Genomic DNA, 24,503 nt, shown 5'->3' with positions numbered 1-24,503 from the left:
AGGACAGAGCGAGAGAAGGGGACAGAGCGAGAGAGAGAGAGAGAAGGGGACAGAGAGAGAGAAGGGGACAGAGAGAGAGGGGGGACAGAGAGAGAAGGGAGAGAGAGGGGGGACAGAGAGAGGGGGGCGGAGAGAGAGTGGCTCTGAATCTGGAGCAGAAGCTGGCCTTTTTCTTGATGACTTAGAGCCCTCATCCAAAGCTTGCTGAAAGGGAAGACCACCTTTGGCCATTAACTTAGTTTTACGCTCCTGCAGAACTCTACTACTAAAACAGTGACAAATAGTGCAAGGGTCTTGCAGATGTATGGCACCAAGACCGTAAACACAATTAGTGTGCGCATCTGACAACGACATCTTTCCAGCACACTTTACACATTTCTTTAACCCAAAAGGATTATGCTCCTTGGGTTCTTTAGTGGAGTCCTTCAAACTTTCCTTAGACATTTTTTTTAGACAAAACAATAAAATTACTAAATTTAAACTTTTATACTTCAGATTCTACCAAAAGGGGAAAGGGACAGAACCCTCTAACTTAAATGGGTTCTGACCTGAGAGAAAAACAGCCCAGAAACTATGGGCCGAGAGAGGCCTCTAACTAAAACGGCACTCTCTGAAAAGGGGTGGAAAGACTTAAAAGGGTTCTAACACAGACAACACAAACAGCTAACCATTAGGGGTATATAGGGAAGAAAAAAATAGTACAACTAGCTAGGAAAAATACTAAATAATTGAAAAGTTATACTTAAGCCAACTGAAGAAACTTCTCAAAGCTTGCGCAGCAAATGAGATCTGGGGATGTAGCCTGGGGCATCATGAGATAGGGATTAGCCTCAAGCCACTGAAAGCTCTCGTGCTTCAGTATTCGGCCGAGTCGGAGCCGAGGATAGGCTCTGAACCCAACCAACCAGCAAGCATCACTGAGATAGGACTACATAACATCAATGGTTAACACACAGAAGATACATAATTATGCAAGTATTCAATTGTTTTAACGGGAATAGAAAAGGGGAAATATACATGTAGTGGTTTTAGAGCAGTAAATGTGGCAATCTGAATCACAGTTTAGGATGAATGAGCTGATCAGCTGGTTCAGGTATATGAAATGTAGAGGTAACTAAGCAATGGACAGGTATTAATTTATGGGATGTATCCCTTAAATGGACAGTTGTATTCAAACCTGCTTTAGGTTTAAACTATGGCCTGGACATGGAGTACTTTGTGTAATCAGTTAAACCAGGAAGAAGTGACCGCCATAGTTTTGGGGTCAGTGCAGAGAAGCAATGGCTAGTAGAATGCAGTTTCAGAAAAGAGGAGTGTAGGGTGTTAGAATGAAAAATGCCAAAGAAAATATACATACATTGCATGAAAATAAATTAGAAGTTATGTACTCACCATAACGTTCCATCTGAGTAGGTGACTTCATTTGGATGCAACCTGTGGGTATCGGATCCGACCTCGGATCCGAACCGGCATTTCAAAAGCTTAGGCTCCGAGCTCCTAGCTCCTCCCTCTTACCCATAACCCCTTGCCAAGCCCTGACTGACCTCAGATTGAGTTTGCCTCAAAAATACTGACTACAGTACACGAAAACAGCATAAATACATGCTCTATAAAGGCCAGGGGGATGGAGGGGGGGATGGTTGCATCCAAATGAAGTCACCTACTCAGATGGAACGTTATGGTGAGTACATAACTTCTAAATCTGAAGTAGGCAGACTTCATTTGTCTGCAACCTGTGGGACAGAGTCCCCAGCTACCTGAATCTTGGGCGTCATGGAAGGATGTTTGAGCACCGCTGAGCCAAAGGATGCTCTTCCTCTGGAAACAACATCCACCTTGTAATGAGAAATAAAGGTATGAGGCGAGGCCCAAGTAGCTAGTTTCTTGATATCATCCAATGAAACACGTGACTTAAAAGCGGCTGACGTGGAGACTGCCCTAGTAGAATGAGCCGTAACCCTCTGAGGAGCAGGTCTACCTGAAGTGTCATAAGCCTGCAGAATACAATTAGAAATCCACCTAGATAGTGTGACTTTAGACACTGCTTTACCCAAAGCAAATTTAGCAAAGGAGACGAACAGCTGATCTGATTTCCTGTGACCAGCTGTTCTGTGAACATAAAACGTAATTGTCTATGAACATCCAAGGAATGCAATTTGTATTCTCCTTTGTTTGAGTACTTGGGAAAAACACAGGTAAATTGATTGATTGGTTAATATTAGATTCAGAAGAGACCTTGGAAGAAAAGATGGATTGGTCCTGAGGCACACCCTATCAGGAAAGAAAGAAAGGTAAGGCTTGACGATAGAGCCTGAAGTTCAGACACTCTTCTGGCAGAAGTGATAGCTACCAAGAAGGCAGTCTTCCATGAAAGGTACTTTAGATCTGTAGAAGCTGCAGGCTCGAATGGAGGAGCAGTAAGGGCTTGCAGAACTAACGATAAGTCCCAAGGTGGTACAACCTCCTTGACTGGAGGCCTCAACAAAAAATTCCTTTGAGAAAGGTTTTGCATAATTTCGTCATGACGGGAGCTGTCTCATGACCAATGTGGTAATCCGAGATGGCTGCCAATTGTACCTTAATCGTGGAAGAACTTGCCCCTTGGTGAAAGAGGTCTGTTAAAAAAATCCAGCACTGCTGACATAGGTGCTGAGAAAGGATCCAAAGTTCTCTGTACCGCCCAAATAGAGAATCTCTTCCATTTACTCAGATAAACCTGCCTGGTGGAAGGTTTATGAGCTGCCACTAAGATGGCTTTGACTGGTGATGAGATACCGAGTCCTAATCAAGGATGGAACTGGAGCAGCCAAGCTGTCAATTTCAGGGTGCAGATTGGGAACCGCAATCGCCGGAGGGTGGGAGATGAGATCCGGAATCGGATCCAGAATCCAGGGTGGATTGATTTTGTGAGACCATACAAAGGGGAACCAGGGTTGACGAGGCCAGAACGAGGCAATGAGAATCATTCTGCTCCCCAAACTGTTGGCTTTCTGCAGAAGCCTCTGCATCAGAGGTAGTGGAGGGTAGGCATAAAGGAGACCGGGAGGCCAAGCATGCACCAGCGCATCTCTGGGAATTCCCTGGTGGGGAAGGAGCCTTGAAGAAATTGTCGCATTTGGCGTTTGAGGGAGAGGCAAAAAGATCGCAACAGGGTTGAACCCAAACGGCAAAAATCTTCTTCGCTACTTGAGGATTGAGAGACCACTTGTGAGGTGACAGAATGGTGCGACTGAGTTTGTCCGCAAGGATGTTGGATTTTCCCGGAATGTGCGTTGCTACCAGAAAGCATTTGGTGGAAATTGCCCATTCCCAGACTCTCATGGCCTCTCGACAAAGGGGATAGGACCTGGTTCCTCCCTGTTTGTTGATGTACCAGACTACCGACATGTTGTCTGTCTGAATTGCAATAGTCCCTGAAGGAAGAACGTGGTGAAGTGCTTGCAACGCTAGGAGCACCGCCCTCATTTCCAGGACATTTATATGCAATGATGTCTCTGAGGTTCCACGTGCCTTGGACAATCTTTCCCGCAGAATGCCCCCCCCCCACCCGAGACAGGAAGCGTCCGTGGTCACTGTGGCTCGGGGAAAAGCAGCACAAAAAGGTCTCCCTGACAGGGGCTCCGGAGACAGAAGCCACCAAAGAAGGGAATCCTTGCACGCTTTGCTGACCGCTATCGGAGAGTTGAGAGAGGAACTGAGAGGGGACCATTGAACTTGAAGGGTCCATTGAAGAACCTGCATGCGTAGGCGCGCATGAATAAGAAGCGGAATAGCTGCCACCATCGAACCTAGGGCCCTCAGGACCGAAGCTGCAGTCGGAAATGGTTGCAGGACCGCTGCTACATGACACTTCAGGTTGGCAATTCTGTCTGGAGTGAGGAAGGCTCGCATTGACCTGGTGTTTAGCCTTCCTCCTATGAAATCTATAACTTGTGTGGGATGCAGCAAAGATTTCTCCCAGTTGACAGTGATGCCCAACCTTGGGGCTAGTCGAAGAAAGTAGTCCCTGGCTGAGCACAGAAGATGCCTTGATGATGCTGTCAGGAGCCAGTCGTCCAGGTACGGAAAGACCTGCAATCCCTGGAGTCTCAGGTGGGCCGCTACAACAGCTAAGACCTTGGTGAACACCCTGGGGGCTGAGGTGAGACCAAAGGGAAGGGCCCTGAACTGATAATGACTGGCTCCCAGCCGGAAGCGAAGAAACCTCCTGGACCGTTTGTCCATGCGAATGTGGTAGTACGCGTCCTTGAGGTCTATGGAGCACATCCAGTCGTTCTCCCTCAAGAGGTGGAGAATAGATTGAAGGGTGACCATCCGGAACTTTTGCTGGGTTACTGACAGGTTCAGCAGGGAAAGATCTAAGATCGGTCTTAAGTCCCCCGTTTTCTTTGGCACTAAAGAACCTGGAGTAAAACCCTGACACGGTTTGCTCTGGGGGGACGCACTGGATAGCTCTTTTTTCTAGCAGCTGTCCAATTTCGATAGCTGCTGCCTCCCTTTGGTCGGGTGGAACATCTGGGAGGCTGCGAGATCTGGGAACATTGAATAGGGGAATTGAATAACCTCTGGATATCACACGAAGCACCCAACGGTCTGTTGTGATGGACTCCCAAGAAGTCAGGTGCCTCGAAAAACGCCCCCCGACTGCCTCCAGAGACGGACAGCCGGGCAACCCTTCAGGGCTGCTGCGTGGGTCTATCAGAGAAAGGTTCTCTGGACCCAAAGTTGCTAGGAGCCCCCTGCCTCTAGGACGGCGACCTCCTCGTCCTCCTCTGCCACGGAAGGACTGGTTATCCGGAGCAGGTTGGGACTGCTGCGATTTCCGGAACCACATCTTCTTCTGTCCCTTTTGGTTCTTCGAGAAGGACCTCTGGGGAGCTGAGAAGCGTACTCACGGCAGACAGCGTCTTCCGTCCTTTCGCTCTGGACTAATGTTTCGCGAACAGTCTTGCCAAACAAGGCAGAACCATCGAAGGGGGCATTCGCGAAGGTCGCCTTGAAGGGCTCTGCAAAATCACAGTGGCGGAGCCAGGCCTGTCGCCTCATGACTAGGCCTGCTCCGCTGGCTCTAGCGGCTCCCTCAGTAGCGTGAGAAAGCAGCCGCATAGATGTATTGGAAACTGATCTGAGAGTGGCCATTTGGGTGGAGTATACTTGTTTATCCTCACTCGACATGGACTCTGGGGGAGATGCAGCATATTCTTTAATCAGATCCCACTGCATCCTGATGACGTGTGCCATGTAGTTCAGCGCTCTCAAAGAGAAGGTTGCTGAACTGAAAACTCGCTTCCCAATGCGATCCATCGAAGGGACTCCTTGCCCGGAGGATGCATAGAGGGACTCTCCTGGGCCAACTCCCTCTTAGTGGCGGCAGCCATCATCATGGCATCTACTGGGGGGCCTTTGCGCCAGTGAGTGCGGTCCGGAGGGAAAGGATGCGGTCAGGACGCTTAGGTACAGGCTCAACGGTGTCCGGATCCTTCCACGCTCTGATGGATATAAGGTCCACCAGAGGGTCGGCAGGAGGGGACACCCAAGAGGTAGATGGGCCTCGAATGCCTCCAAGAACACGACTGCGTCTGAGGAGGCCTTGGGGCAGACCACCCCTGATCCTTAACATTTCCATAATGTCTCCAAATGAGACGTCTTCAGGGGTGACCTTGGGGAGCCCTCCCTTCATCCAAGTCTGTGTCTCGGTAACGGACTCGGGAGTCCATGTGCCTCCTTTTGCACTTACGCCCGAGGTACTTCTTCGGGGGGGCTGTCCGAGGAGTACTCTTCCGCAGCTGGATGTTCCAAGGGAACTACTTGGGACATCGAGGCGGGCTGTCCCTGGGACTGGCTGGTGGGGGCCTGGCCCAACTGCAAGGGAGTGCGGGATGGAGCCGTGGCAGGGACCGGGGGTCCGGTAGTCCTCAACAGTGCCCTTTCCACTACGTCGAAGGCCGAGGGAGAGCCAGCTTCTCTAAACCCAGAGAGCCGACCCCCACTCGGATCCGACGCACGGATCGGAGCCGGAGCCGAAACTGTCGGATCAGAGAGACCGGTGTGCTCCGACCTGGACAGAGCCGAAGACACACCAGCTCCCTCTGATCAGAGGCTCGGGTCCGAAGTACCCGAAGCACTCAAGGGATGGGACGGATCCGAGGTGCGCCGACCTATCGGATCCGACCCACCCCCAGATCCAACTCTGCCTGGCGCCGACAGCTCCGAACCCGTGGTATGGGTGGAGAAGGAGCCAAAGGGGCGAAAAAAGGGGTCGAAGCCCCTCCCGGATGGGGGGGGCTAGGAGCACTCCCATTTGCATTTGGGCCTGGATGAATTTCCTCATCATCCGGTCCATATCTGCTTCACTCATAGAAAAAGTGGATCTGGTGGAGGCCACCGAAGCGGACCTAGAGAGCCTCGGGACCTCGCTGAAGGCTAGCCTCCTCCTCCTCGGCCCAGGACAGAACCGAGGGAGTGGAGCCGAGGAGGAGGAAAGCTAGAAGGCACAGGGAGGCCGCAGACGGAGGAGCCGAACTGGAGGTTTCGGCCTCCGTTTGTGGTGCCTCTCCTGTGCCTCTCCTCTCTCTCTCCTAGAAGACTCTCTCCTCCGGCATCTTAGAGGGAGGTTGAGTCCCAGCCGGAGGAGGAGAGCCCACAGCAACAGCTTGCTGAGTAGAAGGGGCAGAAGCGGCGGTATCTGGGGAGAAGTCCCGCCAGCACCAGCCGACCTCCGCCTCAAAGCTCGGGGTTGAACCCTGCACAAATGGTACAACCAGATGACAGGTGTTCAACCCCCAAGCATTCTTGACCCGAGTGTGGCCATCCGCTGGGGACAGCTTATGGCCACACTGCACATTTAGAGAATACAGCCTTATGGGCTTCGGACATAAGCCCTAATAGGCCTAAACAACACACACACACAAACTACGCAAAAACCCGTGAAAAGTTAAAAATAAAGAGAGAGGAAAGCCTACACACTCAACACTAAATACTTAAGAGAAAAAAAGTTGAGATTTTTAAAACTTTTTCTGTCAGAAATAACTTATCTGCACCAAAAAACGCCAGGAGCTCAAGAATCCGTCGCAACTTGAAAGCGGCAAACGAAATCTGGGGTCAGTCAGGGCTTGGCAAGGGGTTATGGGTAAGAGGGAGGAGCTAGGAGCTCGGAGCCTAAGCTTTTGAAATGCCGGCTCGGATCCGAGGTCGGATCCGATACCCACAGGTTGCAGACAAATGAAGTCTGCCTACTTCAGATCTGCTATTATCACTTTCTTTTCTATTAATGTAAACCCATGTTACAGCTTAAAATGCCATGATTTAACAGACTTATTTAAAAGGGAAAATATAATCTAGTAAGTGTACATATTCTTTGATTACTTTGTCACATAACAATGAAATAACATCCACTTCAACCTACCTTTCTTTCAGGAATGTACAACAGGCATCTTTGATATTCTGAAGTTGAAGGAAACTTGCACCAATCAGAAGGGACTGCACATTCTGCTGGTCTATTGCCAAGCAACCATTGTAAGCGAAATTAATCAGCATTTCCAGGGCACTAAAAAAGTCATCCACAAATCTCAATATACAGAATAAAATCAGAAAAAAAGAAATTGTGTAATCAATAGCAATTACTACTTTGAAAAACAGATCAACAAGCTTTTGTTCTAACAATAATACACTACAACTCTATCATCTTAAAACAATCAAGACAGAAACAGAAGCACATCAAGTATAATACTCATGATTATTTTTCTTTTTTTGCTCCCATGCAGTTTATCAACTGCTCCCAGGCATAGGTTCATAGGAGGTTACTAGGCTAGCGGCCCTAGAACCTTTACAAGTCTAGCCATATTAATCCCAAGCATCCCGATTTGTTCTTTTTTGGGTAGTTCGCAGAACAAATTTATGAACAGAGTGGGTCTATGATCAACACCGGCTACCTGTGTCGGTGAAGAACATAGGTGCCACCCCAAGGGCGGATTTGCGGTCTCCAATCCAATTACCTAGGTTGCGTATAAATAGGGACACTGAGGAGCTCTGTTTTAGTGAGAAACCTCTTGAGGTCTCCCCAGCTGCTGCAGGTGTCTGGTGATGTACATGCAAAAGGGTGCATTATACTCTTTAGTGGTCTGATGTGGATTGAGTACAATGGAGTTAAAATATCCCTTGACCTGGATGCTGTGCCCTTGCTTATGAGGTGCACTACACAGAATACTTTCCTTACCACTGTGTAAACTTGGTGGTCAAAGTTCAGATTGCTATCAACCTGCGTTTCCAAGTCTCGCACCACTGGTTTGAAACTCAGGGGGGGGGTGGTGCTGTCAATATTGTAATTTGTAGGCAATTTCGTTTTGCCAAAAGGAATAATAATGCTTTTTTTTTTGCATTTAGTTTTAGACCGTGGCTTTGGCACCAATTGTTGGCTTGCGTTAGCCCTTCCTGTAATATGTTGACATCACTGGGGGACTCAAATGATTGCTCCCAGTTTGCAATCGGCAAACTTGGTGAGCCAAAGGCCATCTACTTTGGCCTGGACATCTGAGCAATAGCTGCCAAACAGTAAGGGGCCCAGCACAGACCCACTGGTGATGGGTCAACTGGTGGAGGTGGAGTCAACAATTTTGACAGTGTGTCTTCTGTCTGTGAGACAACTGGCTATCCATCTAGTAATGTAAGGGTTAATCCCTATTTTTTTAATTTCTCCAAGACGTTTGGGTTTCTAATACCATGATGGGAATGAACCCCATTTCTAAGTCAAGGAATAATTAAAGTTCATGAAATTAGTATTGTTTCAGTTTTTGATATTATTCAGAAGTGCTCTTCGCAGCACTCGCAATGTGCCCAGTAATGACTCCTTCTGCAATTCGTATGAAGACACATGTATTGGTAACATATCTAAGTACGACTGTAAATTTATTTTTTGCAAGACCCATTGCTCCTAATACTACTGGAACCGTCTTAGTATCCTCCTTCCACAATGCCCTTGTTTCTATCTGCAAATTCTGGTACTTTATATCTCTGTACAGAAGACACTGTAGTCACTGTGTGTAGAGATCTCAATAATCAATGCTACTTTTGTCTTTTCATGGACTACTATATCTGGTTTTCTTGCATCTAATTTTTTTAACCGTTGGTAATGGATGATCCCATGTAATATAAACGTCATCATTTTCTGTTATGCTCCATGTTTCCAGTGTGTTTCAGCCATTTCAAAATTGCAATGTTTGCACAATCCCCAATGCAACAATCTTGCTACATTATTATGATTTTCAGTATAGTCATTCTGCCATTAGTATATCACAACTAGCAACAAGATGTGCAACTGTTTCTGTTTTAGAAAACAGCCATTTGTCTATTTCTCCCACATACTCAATGGACTTTGTAAACCAACGTGTACATAGTCCAATGTCTTGAGCCGCCAATATTAACCCTTTATCTTTCGGTCTCCTTCACCACATGATGTTATTTCAAGAGTTTCCTATACTTGAAAAGTACAGTTGTGTACACTTACCATAAATGTAGATGTTTGAGTTTATTCACTGTTGCAGTCATTACCATTTGGGTAATCTGCTGGCAGGTTGCCCTCAATCGACCTGAATTCCAAAGTCTTGGGTCCTGCGTCGGTTGCTGTCTCCTCTTCCATGACGTCAGGGGTATACACCACATAGGTTGTAGAAGATATAGAAGGAAAGATAAACTCCAGAATGAAAGGGGGATGGCGAGAGGGTAACCTGGACTGCAACAGTGAATACACTCCAACATCTACATTTATGGTTAAGTGTACACAACTGTACTATGTTCTTCGTGTTTCACTGTTGCAGTCATTACATTTGGGTAGAATCCCAAAGCTATGGTTGGGAGGCTGAAGCTAAACAGCATTAGGTGAGACTATAAGGCCCTGCAGCACTGCAGTGGCAAAGCCTGCAGTGGACTTAAGGCAAATGAGAATGCTTTGTAAAGATGTGAACAGAACTCCAAGTAGCAGCCTCTAGAATGTCTTTGGTTGGTACTCCTCTGAGAAAGGCTGTTGAAGTAGCTGCAGTTCTGGTGGAAGGAGACCTAATGCCCTTGGACACAGGTTTGCCATGGTATAAGTAGCAGAAATGGATGCAGTGGCTTATCCACTTTGAAATTGTCTGCTTTGAAATAGCTGACCCTGCAGCATATGTTACTAGTAATTGCTCAGTTTTTCTTGGAGTTTTAGTCCTGCTCAAGTAGGATCTTAGCTGTTTGTGTACATCCAAGGAATGCAGAATTCTCTCCCCCTTGTTCTGCGGATTTGGATAAAAGGTCGGCAGGTGAATTGTTTGGTTAAGAGCCACACTGGAAACCACCTTAGGCATAAATGTAGGATTTGTCCTCAGAGACACCCTGTCTGGGTAAAATATGATAAAAGGCTCTATAGCCATAAGGGCCTGTAGCTCTGAAACTCTTCTTGCTGAAGTAATTGCTAGTAGCAGAGCTGTTTTCCATAAGAACGATCAGCGGTAGCAGCTGGTTCAAATGGAGGCAGGGTGAGCTTTTCCAATACATAATTGAGGTCCCATGCAGGTAATGTTGATCTTCTAGGAGGTCTTAAATTTTTGGCTCCTCTAAGATACTGCTTTAGTAAAGTATGAGAAAAGATTGAGGGCTCTGCATTGTAATGAGCTGAAATGGCAGAGGCATGGATTTTAATTGATGAGAAAGATAGGCCTTTGTCAAGCATCTCAGTTAAGTATTGTAATATCTGAGGAATATTTGGTTCTGCTGCATCAGTTCCTTGTGCTCGATTCCAACCACAGAATCAGCATGAGATTTTCTAGTACTAGGCCTTCTGGCTTCCAAAATGACATCCATCACAGCTTTACTGAGAGGAGTTGTTTGTATAACTACATGATCAGCCATGCCGCCAGGTTCGGTGTCTGGAGTTGATTCTGCAGGATCTGATTGTTTTGCTGGGACAGTAGTCGAGGTTTTTGAGGTAAGATCCAAGCTGGGTATTGAGACAAGTTCCTTAGGACTGGGGGCCAGTCCGGGGCAATTAGTATCATCTTTGGTTTCTCTTGTCTGACTTTTAGGAGGACCTTGGGAAGAAGAGGCAGAGGACGAAAGGCGTACAACGATAGGTTTTTCCAACTGAAGGTTAGGGCGTCCACTTTCCATGCTTGTCTGGGATAAGTCCTTGTGCAGAATCTTTTCAATTGATAATTTTGAGGAGCGGCAAATAGGTCTATGTCTGGGCTCCCCCATTTCTCTGTTATGCTGAAGACTTGTGGATTTAGTTTCCACTCGTGAGAGTCCATAAGGTTTCTGCTTAAATAGTCTGCCAGAGTATTTTGGTTTCCTGGCAGGAATTGAGCTTGAAGATGTATTTGGTAGGTCAAACCAGTGTCCCACAGTGCCATGGCTAATCTGCAAAGGGGGTATGAGTGTGTGCCCCCTTGCCTGTTTATATACTACATGACCGTGGTGTTGTCCGTCTTTATTAGTAGCTGTCCTGGATGAAGTCCTTGAAGGCTGTTAGGGCATTTTACAGCTAGCATCTCTTTCTGATTGATATGTAGATGCATTTGTTTTGGGGTCCATGTGCCCTGAATGCATCTTCCTGCCATGTGGGCCCCCCCAGGCATAATCTGATGCGTCTGTTGTTAAGGTATGGCTGGCAGGGGGTAGAGTGAAGGCCCGTCCCATGTTTTGGTGACATGCCTTTGCCCACCACAGAAACTCCTGTTGTAGGCAGGGAATGAGAGGAATCATTGGTTCCAGACTGTGAGAATGTTGACTCCATAAATTTTTTAGGTACCATTGTGGTTTCCTCATATACAGTCTTGCATATGGAATCAGTAGGATGCAGGATGCCATGAACCCCAAAAGCCTGCAGAATTTGTCTTGCAGATAACTGGGATTTTGTTGCCATCAGTTTGAAGTAAGTAGTCAGTTGCCTTTGCTTGTCTGGCATGAGGTAAGCCATCTGGGCAGTTGTATTCAAGCTTGCACCCAGGAATGCTATCTTTTGAGAGGGTAACAGTTGTGATTTATTTTCATTTATTGTGTACCCTAGGCATGTTAGAAGCCTTTTCACAAACGCCAGGTGTTGAAGAAGAATGTCCTTGCTCTCTGCTTGAATGAGAGAGTCGTCTAAGTAAGGGTAGATTTGTATACTTTTTTGTCTGCAAAATGCAATTACTGGAGCCAGGCACTTTGTGAAGACCCTGGGCACAGTAGATAAGCCAAAGGGCAGTGCAGAGAATTGGTAATGCATTAAGCCAGCCTTGAATCTGAGGTATCTTCTGCACGATTGTCTTATTGGGACATGCAGGTATGCCTCTTTAGGTCTAATGTCACCAGCTAAGCATTCTTGCCCAGCATGGGCAGAAGCTGCTGCAAAGTCAGCATTTTGAATTTTGGAATGTCCAGGCATGTGTTCAAAATTGATAAATCCAGTATTGGCCGCCAGGCCTTGTCCTTTCTGGGTACCAAGAACAGTCGAGTAAAAAACTTGTCCTTTTTCCTGTTCTAGTACTGGCTGAATGCCCCCCATATCATGAGGGATGTAACCTGTTTCTGTGCCTCTGACCACTGATTTTTGGGAAGATCTGGCCAACCGTTTGCCATTGGCAGAGTGTGGAAATGGAATCTGTATCCTTGTGATACTATGTTTAGTATCCACTTGTCCTGGGTTATTAACTGCCAATTTTGAGCAAAAAGTGCTAATTTTCCCCCTAAGGGTGCTACCAAAAGGTAAGTGTTGGTGTAGGCAGAGTGAAGTAATTGGGACTGTTTTCTGTAGGTTTGCACTTTATCTCCTCCTGATTTGGAGGTAGATGCGCCCCATTGCTTTGACCTGTATGAATCCTGCACCCGGTATCTGGAACCTTTTGGGTGTCTGGATTTGCCCCTTTGAGCTCTGTCTTGCACAGAAAAGGACCAATTTTTTGTAGGCCAGTGTCTACTGAACCTTAGTGGCTGCACTTGTAAGAAGTCTTACAGTTTGTATAGACTTAGCTTTGTCTTCCATTTTCTTTAAAACCTCTTCTGCCTTAATACCAGAGTATCATGCTGTAAAGGTGCATCTAGCAATTTAGCTTTAACATGATCAAGCAAATGTTCCTTTAGCCAGGCAAGCCTCCTAATCACAGATCCAGTAACTGTGGCCCTGCAGGAGGCCTCTAAGGAGTCAAAACCACATTGCAAAGTATGCTTTCCAACCTGTTCAGCTGCATGCAATAATTCCTACAATTCTTTATTTTCTGCACATTCAGAAATCAACATCATTTTCTGTTTAGGCAATCCCATTACATGTTGGTACTTAAGCATATGAAATTGGCAGTTTAAGGCTCTGATTGCCAATGTTGCAGATGTATAAACCTTTTTTCCCCCCATCTGTCCAGTGCCCCTTGAATCTCTGTCAGAGGGGGTAGGATTTTTTTGCTGTTGAGACCTTAACACCTTTTGGACCCTGTGGAATAGTTTCAGGATCAGCAGCAGGGTTTCAAAATAAACATTTATGTGAGTCAGGGACCCTGTAATATCGGTCAGGCTTACTGGGAGCCAGAGGTAAGGTGTCAGGGGTCAAGCTGGACTCTGAAACACATCATCCACAATGTCTAAAACAGGGGGAATGGCCAAAGGCCTGTGCTGAGGGAGAAGGAAATCCCCGAGTCTCTTTTTTGATTTTGAGAAGTCTTGACCCTTCTCAGTGAAAATGCTCCCTCAAAGTATGCAAGGTTTCCCCAAATGAATAATCCTCAGGAGGAGAAGCAAATGATACAAGACTCCTCTGCATCAGAATCCTCATAGGGAGGTATAGACAATTCCTGATCAGAAGTGGAATCAGAAGAAATAGAAACCTGATCTGAAGATTCATAATTAATAGGCCTCTGGAGGGGGATGGGTACACCCCTGATCAAGGTAATAAGGTCTTCAGCCATTTTGATAATCTGTTTTTTAGGCATAGAGGCCTGTGCACATGGCTCATGCATCAGTTTTTTAGTTTTAGTAGTTGCTTTTGTCTTTGGTTTTGCAGCTGTCGTTGGTTTGATATACAAATGTTGAGGTCTGAATACACCCTCAGAAGCCAGTGCCTGCTCAGTGGCTCTGGACCCATCCGAGGTAGATACATCCGTCGGTCCAATACCTTTAGTATCTTGCGGCATGCCGGACTCCACATGGGTGTCGGTAGAGGCCTACGACTTGAAGGTAAAGGGTATCAGGGGCTGCGAATGCACCTCACTGAGTACTGGCGAACTGGCGACTGGCTTAGGAGAAGCTTAGTCATCGGTTTTGGATCTTGACCGCCTTTCTCTGTCCTTTTCTTTGCATTTTTTTTATGCACTCTGGTAGTCTGACTGCTATCAGACGACATTTCTGGGTAGTTAAATCAGTTTCCAAAATACTTTAAGGCAAAAATATACAGACGCTTAATATTGCATTGGTTAAATCTAGCACAAAACCAACAGTCAGGCACGTTGTGATCAGGGCCTAGGCAAGGAATACAGTATAAATGGAAATCCTTATGAGGTATTTGCTTCCCACAAGTAATACAATTATTAACTTTTTCTGACATCGGTATGGAGCAAGAAAAAAGTTTCCCCAACGGGGTACTTAGCTTTAGCGAAGACTTCAGTTCTGAAACTCAAACTCGAATATTTCAGTAGTCGGCCGACCGGCACTTGTGAAATGCTTCTGCTTTGGGCACCGCACGGCAATAAAGACTAAAGAAAATTGCATCGGCTGTATGTTTTATACCCCTGACGACATGGAAGAGGAGACAGCAACCGACACAGGACCCAAGACTTTGGAATTCAGGCCGACTGAGGGCAACCTACCAGCAGATTACCCAAATGTAATGACTGCAACAATGAAACACGAAGAACATCTATATTTATGAATTTTCCACATTTCTTGCCTTCTTATCGGATTCCTTCACCTTATATTCTCTCTCGTTTTTTTGGCACATTCAATTGCCACCTGATTTTTATCTACTTCTGGTTTGATTTCCATTCCCACTTGATGCCAATATGCTTCTGCTAAACTAAGCAGGGAAGTCATCTTAGACTTTTCTCCTTATGTTTCAAAACATTCACTACATTTGTGTCTTGTGAGGTCAGCAGATATGTATACAGTCCCACTATCTCAGATCTATACAAGTAATCAATTTTGAGGACCATACCTTCTTCACAGCGGGGAATATATAGTCCTAGTATGCACTAATTTTTATAAATCATTTGAGCATGAAGCATCTTTTTTGTTTTCCTGTCCAAACTATCATTCACCTTTTGAGGCTTGTCAATCACTCCAAAACTGTAAGTTGGGACAGTTTTTTAGGTTGGACTTTGTTACTAGATGTCAATGCTGTTTTTAGTATTAATTTAAGCCTTCTAAAATATTCCTTACTGAGCTTTATTCGCATATGTTCATGATTTACTGTTAAAACTTCAATTCACAAATATTTATATGCTCCCTCTTGCTCAAGTTCTTTTATATCATATTCCCATCCCATATTGTTTTCTTGGTGCTGCAGCTTTCCTGCTTTAAAAGGTTGCTCTTGCACATTTATCAAGACCAAATGGCATTCCATATCATCTGAGAAAGTTTTACCCACTTGTAGTTGTGCTTTCAGTTCCTCATCCAATGAGCTATACAGTTTTAAATCGTCCACAAAAAGATGATGAGAAGTCTTCACACTATTTTCTAGGAGCTAAAATTATAGCCATGACCTAATCTGTTAAGTAGACAGCTTTAATGGGTTAAGTGCAAGACAAAAGAGCAGCTGTGAAAGAGGCACCCTAGAATATCCCCCTTTGAATTTTTATCCCTGGAATAATAATTTGTCCTTTATCATGGCTTAACTGCAGAGTGGTTTGCCACTGTTTCATGGTCACTAACTGATCAGTGTAGGGTTCATCTTATACATTTTTAAGCACTCTTATCCATGTGGGATACCGTCAAATGCTTTTTTATAGTCTATCCATGCCATACTTAGATTCTTCCCCTTTTTACAGTTCTCCATTATGATTTTATTTATCAAACAGCATCAATACCAAGAAGGCAAGTTATTGGTCTATAGTTTTTAGGATAGCTTGCAGGTTTGCTCTGAAGTAGGATTATTGTTTTTCCTGTTAGCCAGGCTGGTGTCTGTTCAGGGTGTCATATAAACAGTTCTTACTCCTAGCTAAATCTTCATGTAAAGATGTTAATACTTTTAATCATTAACCGGAAGTTAGGTACTGCATCTGAGCCTGGGGTTTTCCAGTTAGGAGCTTTTCTTAACTTTGTTTCAATCATTCTGACCTTTACTTCATCCCATTGCCTATCCTGTACATCTGAACTTTTCTTTCTTTTACTTCTTCTATCCATTTAGCATCTTTATGTTCCACAGGATCTTCATAAATATTTCTCCAAAATGTATCTATTTCTTCTTTCTTTGGTGGTGATTTGATTCCTTTTGCCTTGTTTCACAACTCTCTATAAAACTGAGTCATCAATAAAAAAATTCCTTATTTTGTACTTTTCCTTTATATTTATAGGTTCATAGGTTCATACTAGGCTATCTGCCCAAGGGCATTTATAAGCCTAGCCCATAGTTATGTGGCTTTCGCCACCCCTTTAGTTTGAATAAAAACTATGCCTATCATTTTTCTGTGCCTCTGTCAAGCAGTGACACTGAAGTAATCCCTGGGGTATATCTGCGATCTCCCATCCATTGGTCAAGATTCCTCTTGAACAAGGCCAGCGAGGTGCTCTGCCTCACATGTACCGGGATTTTGTTCCACAGCATAGGGAGTCTCTGGGTGATGAATCTGTCCCTCCAGCATGTTCTATTTATAACCGTGTCAAGGTTTAAGTCTCCGCCTTGTGGTTCTGAGGGATCTAGATTTTTTGAGGTAAAGCATATTCATCAAATCTGGGTTTGACATGGCCTTATATGTCAGGCACAGGTCACCTCTGAGCAAGCGGTATGAGACTGAATAGAGCTGGAGTTCTTTCAGTCGGGCAGCATAAGACATATTTTTGAGACCCTTTATCCTTTTGGTGAGGAACTTTGGGGCCTTTCAAGCTGCATCAGGTGTCTGGTCAGATACATTCCGAACGGGCATTGTACTCAATCATAGGTCTAATGAGTGATGAGTACAGGGGGACGATGACCTCCCTTGATCTAGATGTGAATCCCTTCATGATCAGGTGGGCGATATAGAAGGTTTTCCAAACTACTTTAGCAACATGAGTGTCAAACGAAAGGCTACTGTCAACTTGGGTCCCCAGATCCCTGATGACTTTTTCTGTGCTCAGTGGATTGCCATCTATATGGTAGCTAGGGGTAACCTTGTTTTTCCCGAAGGGTATGACTATGCATTTTTTGGCGTTTAACATCAGGCCATGGCTCTGGCACCAGTTATCCGTTTCTGTGAGGCCCTTATGGAGGATATCTGTGTCAGATGTGTTTTCGACTATGGCGCCCAGTTTGCAGTCATCTGCAAACTTTGTCAGCCATAACCCTCCTGTGTTTGCTTGTACTTCAGAAAAGTAGATGCCGAACAAGAGTGGACCCAGGACTGAGCCCTGTGGGACACCACTTGTGACAGGCTTTGAGTCTGACATGGCTCCAGCAACTCTGACCCTGTGGGTTCTGTCGCTTAGCCAGTTTGCAACCCATCTTGTGATGTATGGGTTTACATTCAAGCTGATGAGTTTTTCGATGATACCTGAGTGGGGTATTGTGTCAAGGCCTTTGCCAGGTCGAGGTAGGCTGTATGGACTGCCTTTCCCTCATCAATGGCCTTGGTGACTTGTCTCGAAAAGTCAACCAAGTTTAAGAGGCAGGATCTGCCTTTGACAAAGCCAAACTGGATTGGATCCAAAGTCTGCAAGTTCCCTATGTCTTTATTTATGAGTTCCATTATGATCCTCTCCATGGCTTTGCAGATAAGGCTCGTCAAGCTAATGGGGCGGTAATTTCCAGGGTCTGTGGAGGCACCGCCCTTATGAAGTGGGACCACAGTCGCCGTGCGCCACTCCTTGGGTACGTATCCTGAGGTGAGGCTAAGATTAAACAGCTGTCCTAACTGTGGGTTTAATTCCTCGTTGAGTTCATGAAGCACACAGCCGGGGACACCATCCGGTCCCATGGATGCTGTGTTTTTTGCCTTAGTGAGGACAGTTCTCACCTGGGCGTTGGAGATGTTTGGGGGCTACAATCCTCTGGAATAGATATCTCTCCTTTTGGGGAGGGGGAGTTTGCACTGAACCTGTCAGCCAGTATGTTAGCAATGTGTGTAGGTTCAGTAATTTTCACATCATTTTGAACTAATTCTGAGCATATCTGGGAGTTTCCTCCTAGGTTTCTAACATAGCTAAAGAAGGCCTTATGATTGTCTTTAGAGTCCTTGGCATTTTTCTCTCAAAATTTGCCTTGGATGATTTTATGAGAGCTCTTAGTTTTTACTTATAATGATCAAAGGTGTCTTACCTTTCAAGGATTTTGCTCTATCTTGTAGTAGCTTCCTCCTTTTGTTGTAGAGCTTGTTTATGGCTGGGGTCCACCAGACTGGACGCTTGCCTTTGGTACAGAGAGTCTTAGTTTTGTTTGGGATTGCCTGATCCATGCAGTCCTGTAGGTGCTGGTAGAAGGCATTTGTAAGTGATTCAGCGGTTTGAGTAATGTTTACCACTGGCTCAGGGGCCTTAAAGGAGACCACACTAGTTTTAGAAGTGTGAAATCGGCTTTTGAGAAGTTTTTCACTGTGGTCTTTTTGTTTCAGGTGGGGCGGATGAGGACCTCCAGCGAGATTAGTTTATGATCTGATCTCACCAGTGAGGGGTATACTTCGGTGTTGAACATTTTGATCCCATGTTCGTGATGATGAGATCAAGTATGTTTTCACCTCTTGTGGGGATGGTGACTAGTTGTTCCATGGCATTTGAGTTTATGAACTCCAGGAATCTTTGGGTTAGAGTGTTCGGGCTTGAGTAGTGTTCCCAGTCTATATTAGGGTAGTTGAAGTCACCTAGTATGATGGTGTTTGGAGATACATTTATCCCTCCAATGTTTTCAGGAAGGCCATGTGAGGTTCCTGAGTTTGAGAGGGTGGCCTGTAACATGCTACAAATTGCAGAGCAGTCTTGCCTATGGTTAATTGCACCTGGATGGTCTCCGATGCATCGTGCGTTGCCACCAACCTTGAGGTGTGGGTGTCCTTTATGAATATGGACACCCCTCCTTTCTTGGTGTTGTCCGGATTTTGGGGCCGGAACGCATGATATGAGGTGAAACCTGTTAGTGCTGGGGTGCTCTCAGGAGCCTTGAACCAGGTTTCTGTCACAGCACAGACATCGATGTTCTCCATATTGAGAAGGGCCTCGAGCGTGCATCTTGAGATTGAGACTTCTGGCATTGAGCAGCATTACCCTTAGTTTTTTCCTTTTGGTGTTCTAGGGTGGTAGGTTTAGAATTTGAGCCTTGCCTAAAAAGGCACTATGGGGGTGGCAAGAGCCTTTGCCAATATCCGGAAGCCCAGGGTGACAGGTGCAAGCCGCCCTTAAGCAGCGTGGCTTGTCCAGCATGTCATCCCAGGCAGACAGACATTGGATCCCCTTTGAATGACACCAGAATTTAAGCCAATTATTAAAGCTGATCATCTTATCACTGTATTGTGGCATCATTCTAGGTGAAGGTAGGATACTGCTCAAGGTCAGGGTCATACCTGCCTGGGCTACATAATCAGAGAGCTCCTCGATGTCCCTTTTCATGTAGTCCAAGGAGGTACGTCTCAGGTCGTTGACACCAGCGTGGACAATGACTGAGTCGTACTTGTACCTGCTGTTGAGAGACCTGAGTGCTTGCGTTATGTGGCGGATTCTAGCGCCCGACAGGCAGCTTACTGTGACCTTCTCCTTACTCAGTCTGGTGAGCGGGACATCAGTGTGTCTGACTATGGAATCACCAATGACAAGTGTGTCTGGCATTTTGTTTGGCCTTAAGGGTCTGCATATCTCATTTTTTCCGCCTGTGCTGATATTTTTAGTTTTTTTGTGATAGTGCACAATAGATTCTGACATTGTGCAATGCTTTTATAATGTCTATCTTTCTGAGTATTTTTGTTGATCTGTTCCCTCTTCTATACTCTTATAACAGTGATACTTCTTAATTGCTTTATACTTTTCTCTGTTCGATACTTCCATGATGGCATTCGATTTCTCCCTTTCTTTTCCCTTATTACTCTTATATTTTTATGGTAAGACTGTTATTAATTTAGCTACACAGTAATATATCCTATTTACTTCTGTTATATCGCATGAATTTCTGTGGACAGTCCTAATTACTGTGTTATTTGTTTTAACAAACTTCTAACTTTTTGGGTTTTATTAACTTTCTGTAATCTGTTTCTTTCACTGATATTAATATACATCTATCCATCTCTATTAAAATCAAGCAACTCTTCTCTTAGGTCACTTTCCTTTAAACTGAAGGCATATTCTTTGTTCTCCACTTCCTGTAGGCATTCTAGAGGTAGTTGCACAGCATCTTCCTGTGCCACATTCTCTTCGGTTTCATCCTGTGTCATCCATTGCTTTTTCATATGGGAACTCACTGGCCTATTACCCCACAACATCGGCTGCATCAGAGTTGCCACAGTTTCCTGTTCCTCTCCTTGCTGAGCAATTCCAACTGGACATTTGCACTGGGTTTCCTATGGAAGGCACCAAAGCACCTTCATCTGGCAAATGATTAGAAGTTTCTTGCTCTAATGGTTTTGCCTTAATTTGGGGATCCACTGCTCTATCCTACTGTGATGTTTTCCAAGTTCGGTTTTCTACAATAAATCCTTCACTTCACAGGTAATCCATAACCTCAGTTTCTATTTCTTTAACTTCTCCATTACTAATCCTCTTTTCTACTTTTCCTCCATTTCTTATTTCTGCATTGTAAAATTTTCTGTGTCTGGATGCCTTTGCCTATATTTCTCTTCAAATGGCTTTGGTGCTGCTCTTTTTTTGATTATTTTTGCTTTCTCCTTTGCATAAATATTACACCATATTAAACCTCTTTTTCTTTCCCATGTCCATGTTTCTTCTTCATACGTCTTCTGATCCTCCTGTTTCTCCTGTTTCTCCTTACTTTGGGGACTCGTTCTGTTATGCTGCTATACAACCCATGTTAAAACTTTCTAAATTAAATCCTTTAATTTGCAAGTGTTTCATAACTTCAACTTCTATTTTTTTTAACTTCTGCTTTACTAGTCTTCTGTTCTACATTCCCTCTTTGTGATCTTACTTTTTTATTGTGAAAATTTCCAAATCTGGATGCCTTTGCTTGTATTTCTCTCCGAATATCTTTGTGGCTGCCTTTTTTGTGTTGATTAGTCCAGCTTTCTCCTTTGCATAAATATTACACCAGATCAGATCTCTCTTTCAACCCCATATTTATTTTTTATAACTTTCAAAAGTCTCTACATTTTATTCTTCATATTTTCGCACTTCCTCAGTAGCTTCTCTTTCCAAATATACCAAGTTTCTTGGTCTATATAATGTTTTTAATAAATCTGTTGCATTAATGAACACAATTTTATTTGATGCTTTTGACAGTTTTTCTTGTGGAAGTATTTTTCATTCCTCTAATTTCTCTCCGTCCTTTTGTATACATTCTATCTGGAAATTCTGGGCTTCTTGCGGAATAGTAACAATACATAATTTCTTATACTCAACAGTCTACTCAATCTTTATGGCTCTTCTGTGGCCTATCAGCTTTTGTGATTTTTGTGAACTGTTACTTTCTTCTACAACAGGGGACCATCCCCATTGTAGGAATGATTCAGTGTCTTGATAATTCTACACTGTCATTTTTTACAGTCCTAGCACCAGTGCGCCTTCCAGGTTGGACACTTTTTTATCCTGGGTCTTCTCCCTATCTGGGAGAATTTCTCAATGATGTCAGAATGGGGAATGGTGTTCAAAGCCTTGGCAAGGTCAAGATAAGCTGTGTGCACGGTCTTACCTTCATCCATGGCTTTGGTGAAATCCTCAAAGAAGTCTACCAAGTTTAATAAGCATGACAAAAAAGTTATGTACTCACCATAACATTCCATCCGAGTAGTTGTATTTAATTTGTGCTCAACCTGTGGGTCTACAGATGTGAACTGGATCAGACATGGCCGCATCACTAGAATCTGATCTGAGCTCCAAGCTCCTCCCCTTACCCATAATGCCCAGTCTCCTTCCTCCCTTCAGATAGAGTTTGCTGCTTAACAAAACATAAGCCCGAACCAACAAGACCTTACCACTACTGGCACACCAAAAATTCCTGAGCCAAGCATAACAAAGGATGCTTCTGGAATGTTCATCTCCCATATACAAGGCCAAGACAATATTGACAAGGTTGGGGGAAGGAGGGGGGATGGCTGAAGGCAAATGAAGTACAACTACTCAGATGGAAAGTTATGGTGAGTACATAACTTCTTTATCTGAAGTAGTTGACTTCATTTAGTCTTCAGTCTTTGGGACAGAGTCCCCAGCTACTAACACCTGGGTGGCCCTCATGGAGGGATATTCCAGAGCACCACGGAGCCAAAGGATGCCCTACTCCTGGATACAATGTCTAATTTATAATGTGAGATGAAGGCATGAGATGAGGACCAAGTAGCTGCAGAACAAATATCATCCAGCGACACCCTGGACCAAAAAGACGCTGAAATGGCCATGGACCTGGTGGAATGTGCTTTAACCTGACCCAGAGAGGAAATTCCTTTGTCAGAATATGCTCGATTAATACACTGAGAAATCTAACAAGCAATAGTCACTTCAGAAATTGGCTTCCCTAAGAAGGGCCTTGAGTAAGAAACAAACGGTCGGATTTCCGAAAGGATTTCGTCCTGTGCAAGTAAAATCTCAATTGTCTGTGTACGTCCAACAAATGTAATTTGTATTCACCCCTTTTTTGAAAATTAGGAAAAAAGACAGGAAGATTAACAGTTTGATTAATGTTAGTTTCTGATGCCACTTTGGGAAGAAAGGAAGGGTTAGTGCGCAGGGAAACCCTGTCCTTGTGAAAAATCATGCAAGGAACTTTGACAGACAATGCTTGAAATTCCGACCCCCTCTTAACAGACGTAATAGTTACCAAAAAGTAGTCTTCCAACATAGATGCTGCAAATCTACCGAAGTTGCGGGCTCAAAGGGAGGGGAGACTACAGCCTGAATAACAAAAGTAAGGTCCCATGGAGGCATAGGCTCCTTCACCGGAGGTCGTAAAAGAAAGGCACCTTTAAGGAAGGTCTTGCAAAGTCTAGAAGAGGCAAAGAAAGACATGTTCTCCCCCCACAGGAAAATTAGAAATGGCAGCCAGTTGTACTTTAACGGTTGAAGAACTAATACATAGTCAAGAGATTCCCACCAAAAAATCTAATACTGCTGAGACAGGAGCTGTAAAAAGATCCTAGTCTCGCTGAGAGGCTTATATGGAGAAATGTTTCCACTTGCTACGATATATTTTTCTTAAGATTTGTAAGCCACCACCAAAATGGTCTTAACCGGAGAGGATAAATCGGGAGTCCTAATAATCAATGGAACTGAAGCAGCCAAGCAGTGAGTTTCAGACTGTCCAGGTCTGGATGCGGAATCCCAGAGGGATGTGAAATGAGATCCGGAACCAGATCCAAGATCCATGGTGGAACTACAAGATGAGACCAAAGGGAGGGGAATCAGACTTGACAAGGCCAGAATGGAGCAAGGAAGATTACTGTATTTAACAGCCTGCGATCTTTCTGTAGAAACTTTGGGATGACAGGTAACAGAGGATAGGCATAAAGAAGACTGGGAGGCCAAGCATGTACCAGAGTGCGTCTGTGAGCTTTTTCCTGAGGGGGGTTCAGAGCGAAGAATGCGCTGCATTTCATGTTGGAAGGAGATGCAAACAAATCGCGGCAAGGCTGACCCCGCTAGAGAAAGATCTCTTCCACTACTGAAGGATTCAGAGACCACTCATAAGGCATCAGAATAGTCCTGATGAGCTTGTCCACTAGAATGCTGGAGCATCCCAGAATGTGCGCTGCCATCAGAAAATGGCCAGTGGAAATCACCCATTCCCACACTCTCATGGCTTCTCTTCAAAGGGGGTAAGATCTGGTTTCTCCTTGTTTGTTGATGCACCAGACTACTGACATGTTGTCCGTCTGGATCGCAATGGTCCCTAGAGGAAGATGGGCATGGAGAGCTTGCAACGCTAGAAGCACCACCCTCATCTCCAAGACGTTGATATGCAGACTGGTCTTGGAGTGGGACCACGTGCCTTGGACAGTTCTTCCCAAGCAATGCCCCCCCACTCTAGCTGGGAGGCGTCCAGGGTCACTGTGGTTTTGGGAAGGGCTGAAAGAAATGGGAGTCCCCTGACAAGATCCGGGGAAAGAATCGACCACTGAAGAGAGTCTGCAAAGCTGAGAGATACAGACTGGATGGGACAGAGGAAGATCTAGTAGAGACCACTGGATTGCTAGAGTCCCCTGAAGAATCTGCATGTGTGGCCAAGCAAGGGGTAG

General features: G+C 44.9%; 1 protein-coding gene across 2 annotated transcripts in view; it reads right to left on the bottom strand.

Annotated features, from left to right (window-relative positions):
- KLHL18 (kelch like family member 18) overlaps nucleotides 1–24,503 on the bottom strand; it is a 698,878-nt gene that overhangs the window by 370,063 nt on the left and 304,312 nt on the right. For both annotated transcript variants that reach the window (XM_044066030.1, XM_044066031.1), the window contains exon 3: nucleotides 7,406–7,546. In XM_044066030.1, coding sequence (XP_043921965.1) covers nucleotides 7,406–7,546 — 141 coding nt within the window. The remainder of the gene's footprint in view (nucleotides 1–7,405; nucleotides 7,547–24,503) is intronic.

This window comes from Protopterus annectens, chromosome 3.part0, assembly GCF_019279795.1.
Source record: "Protopterus annectens isolate FY-2018-M chromosome 3.part0, PAN1.0, whole genome shotgun sequence".
NCBI lineage: Eukaryota > Metazoa > Chordata > Ceratodontiformes > Protopteridae > Protopterus > Protopterus annectens.
This window is presented reverse-complemented; position numbering and strand designations above follow the sequence as displayed.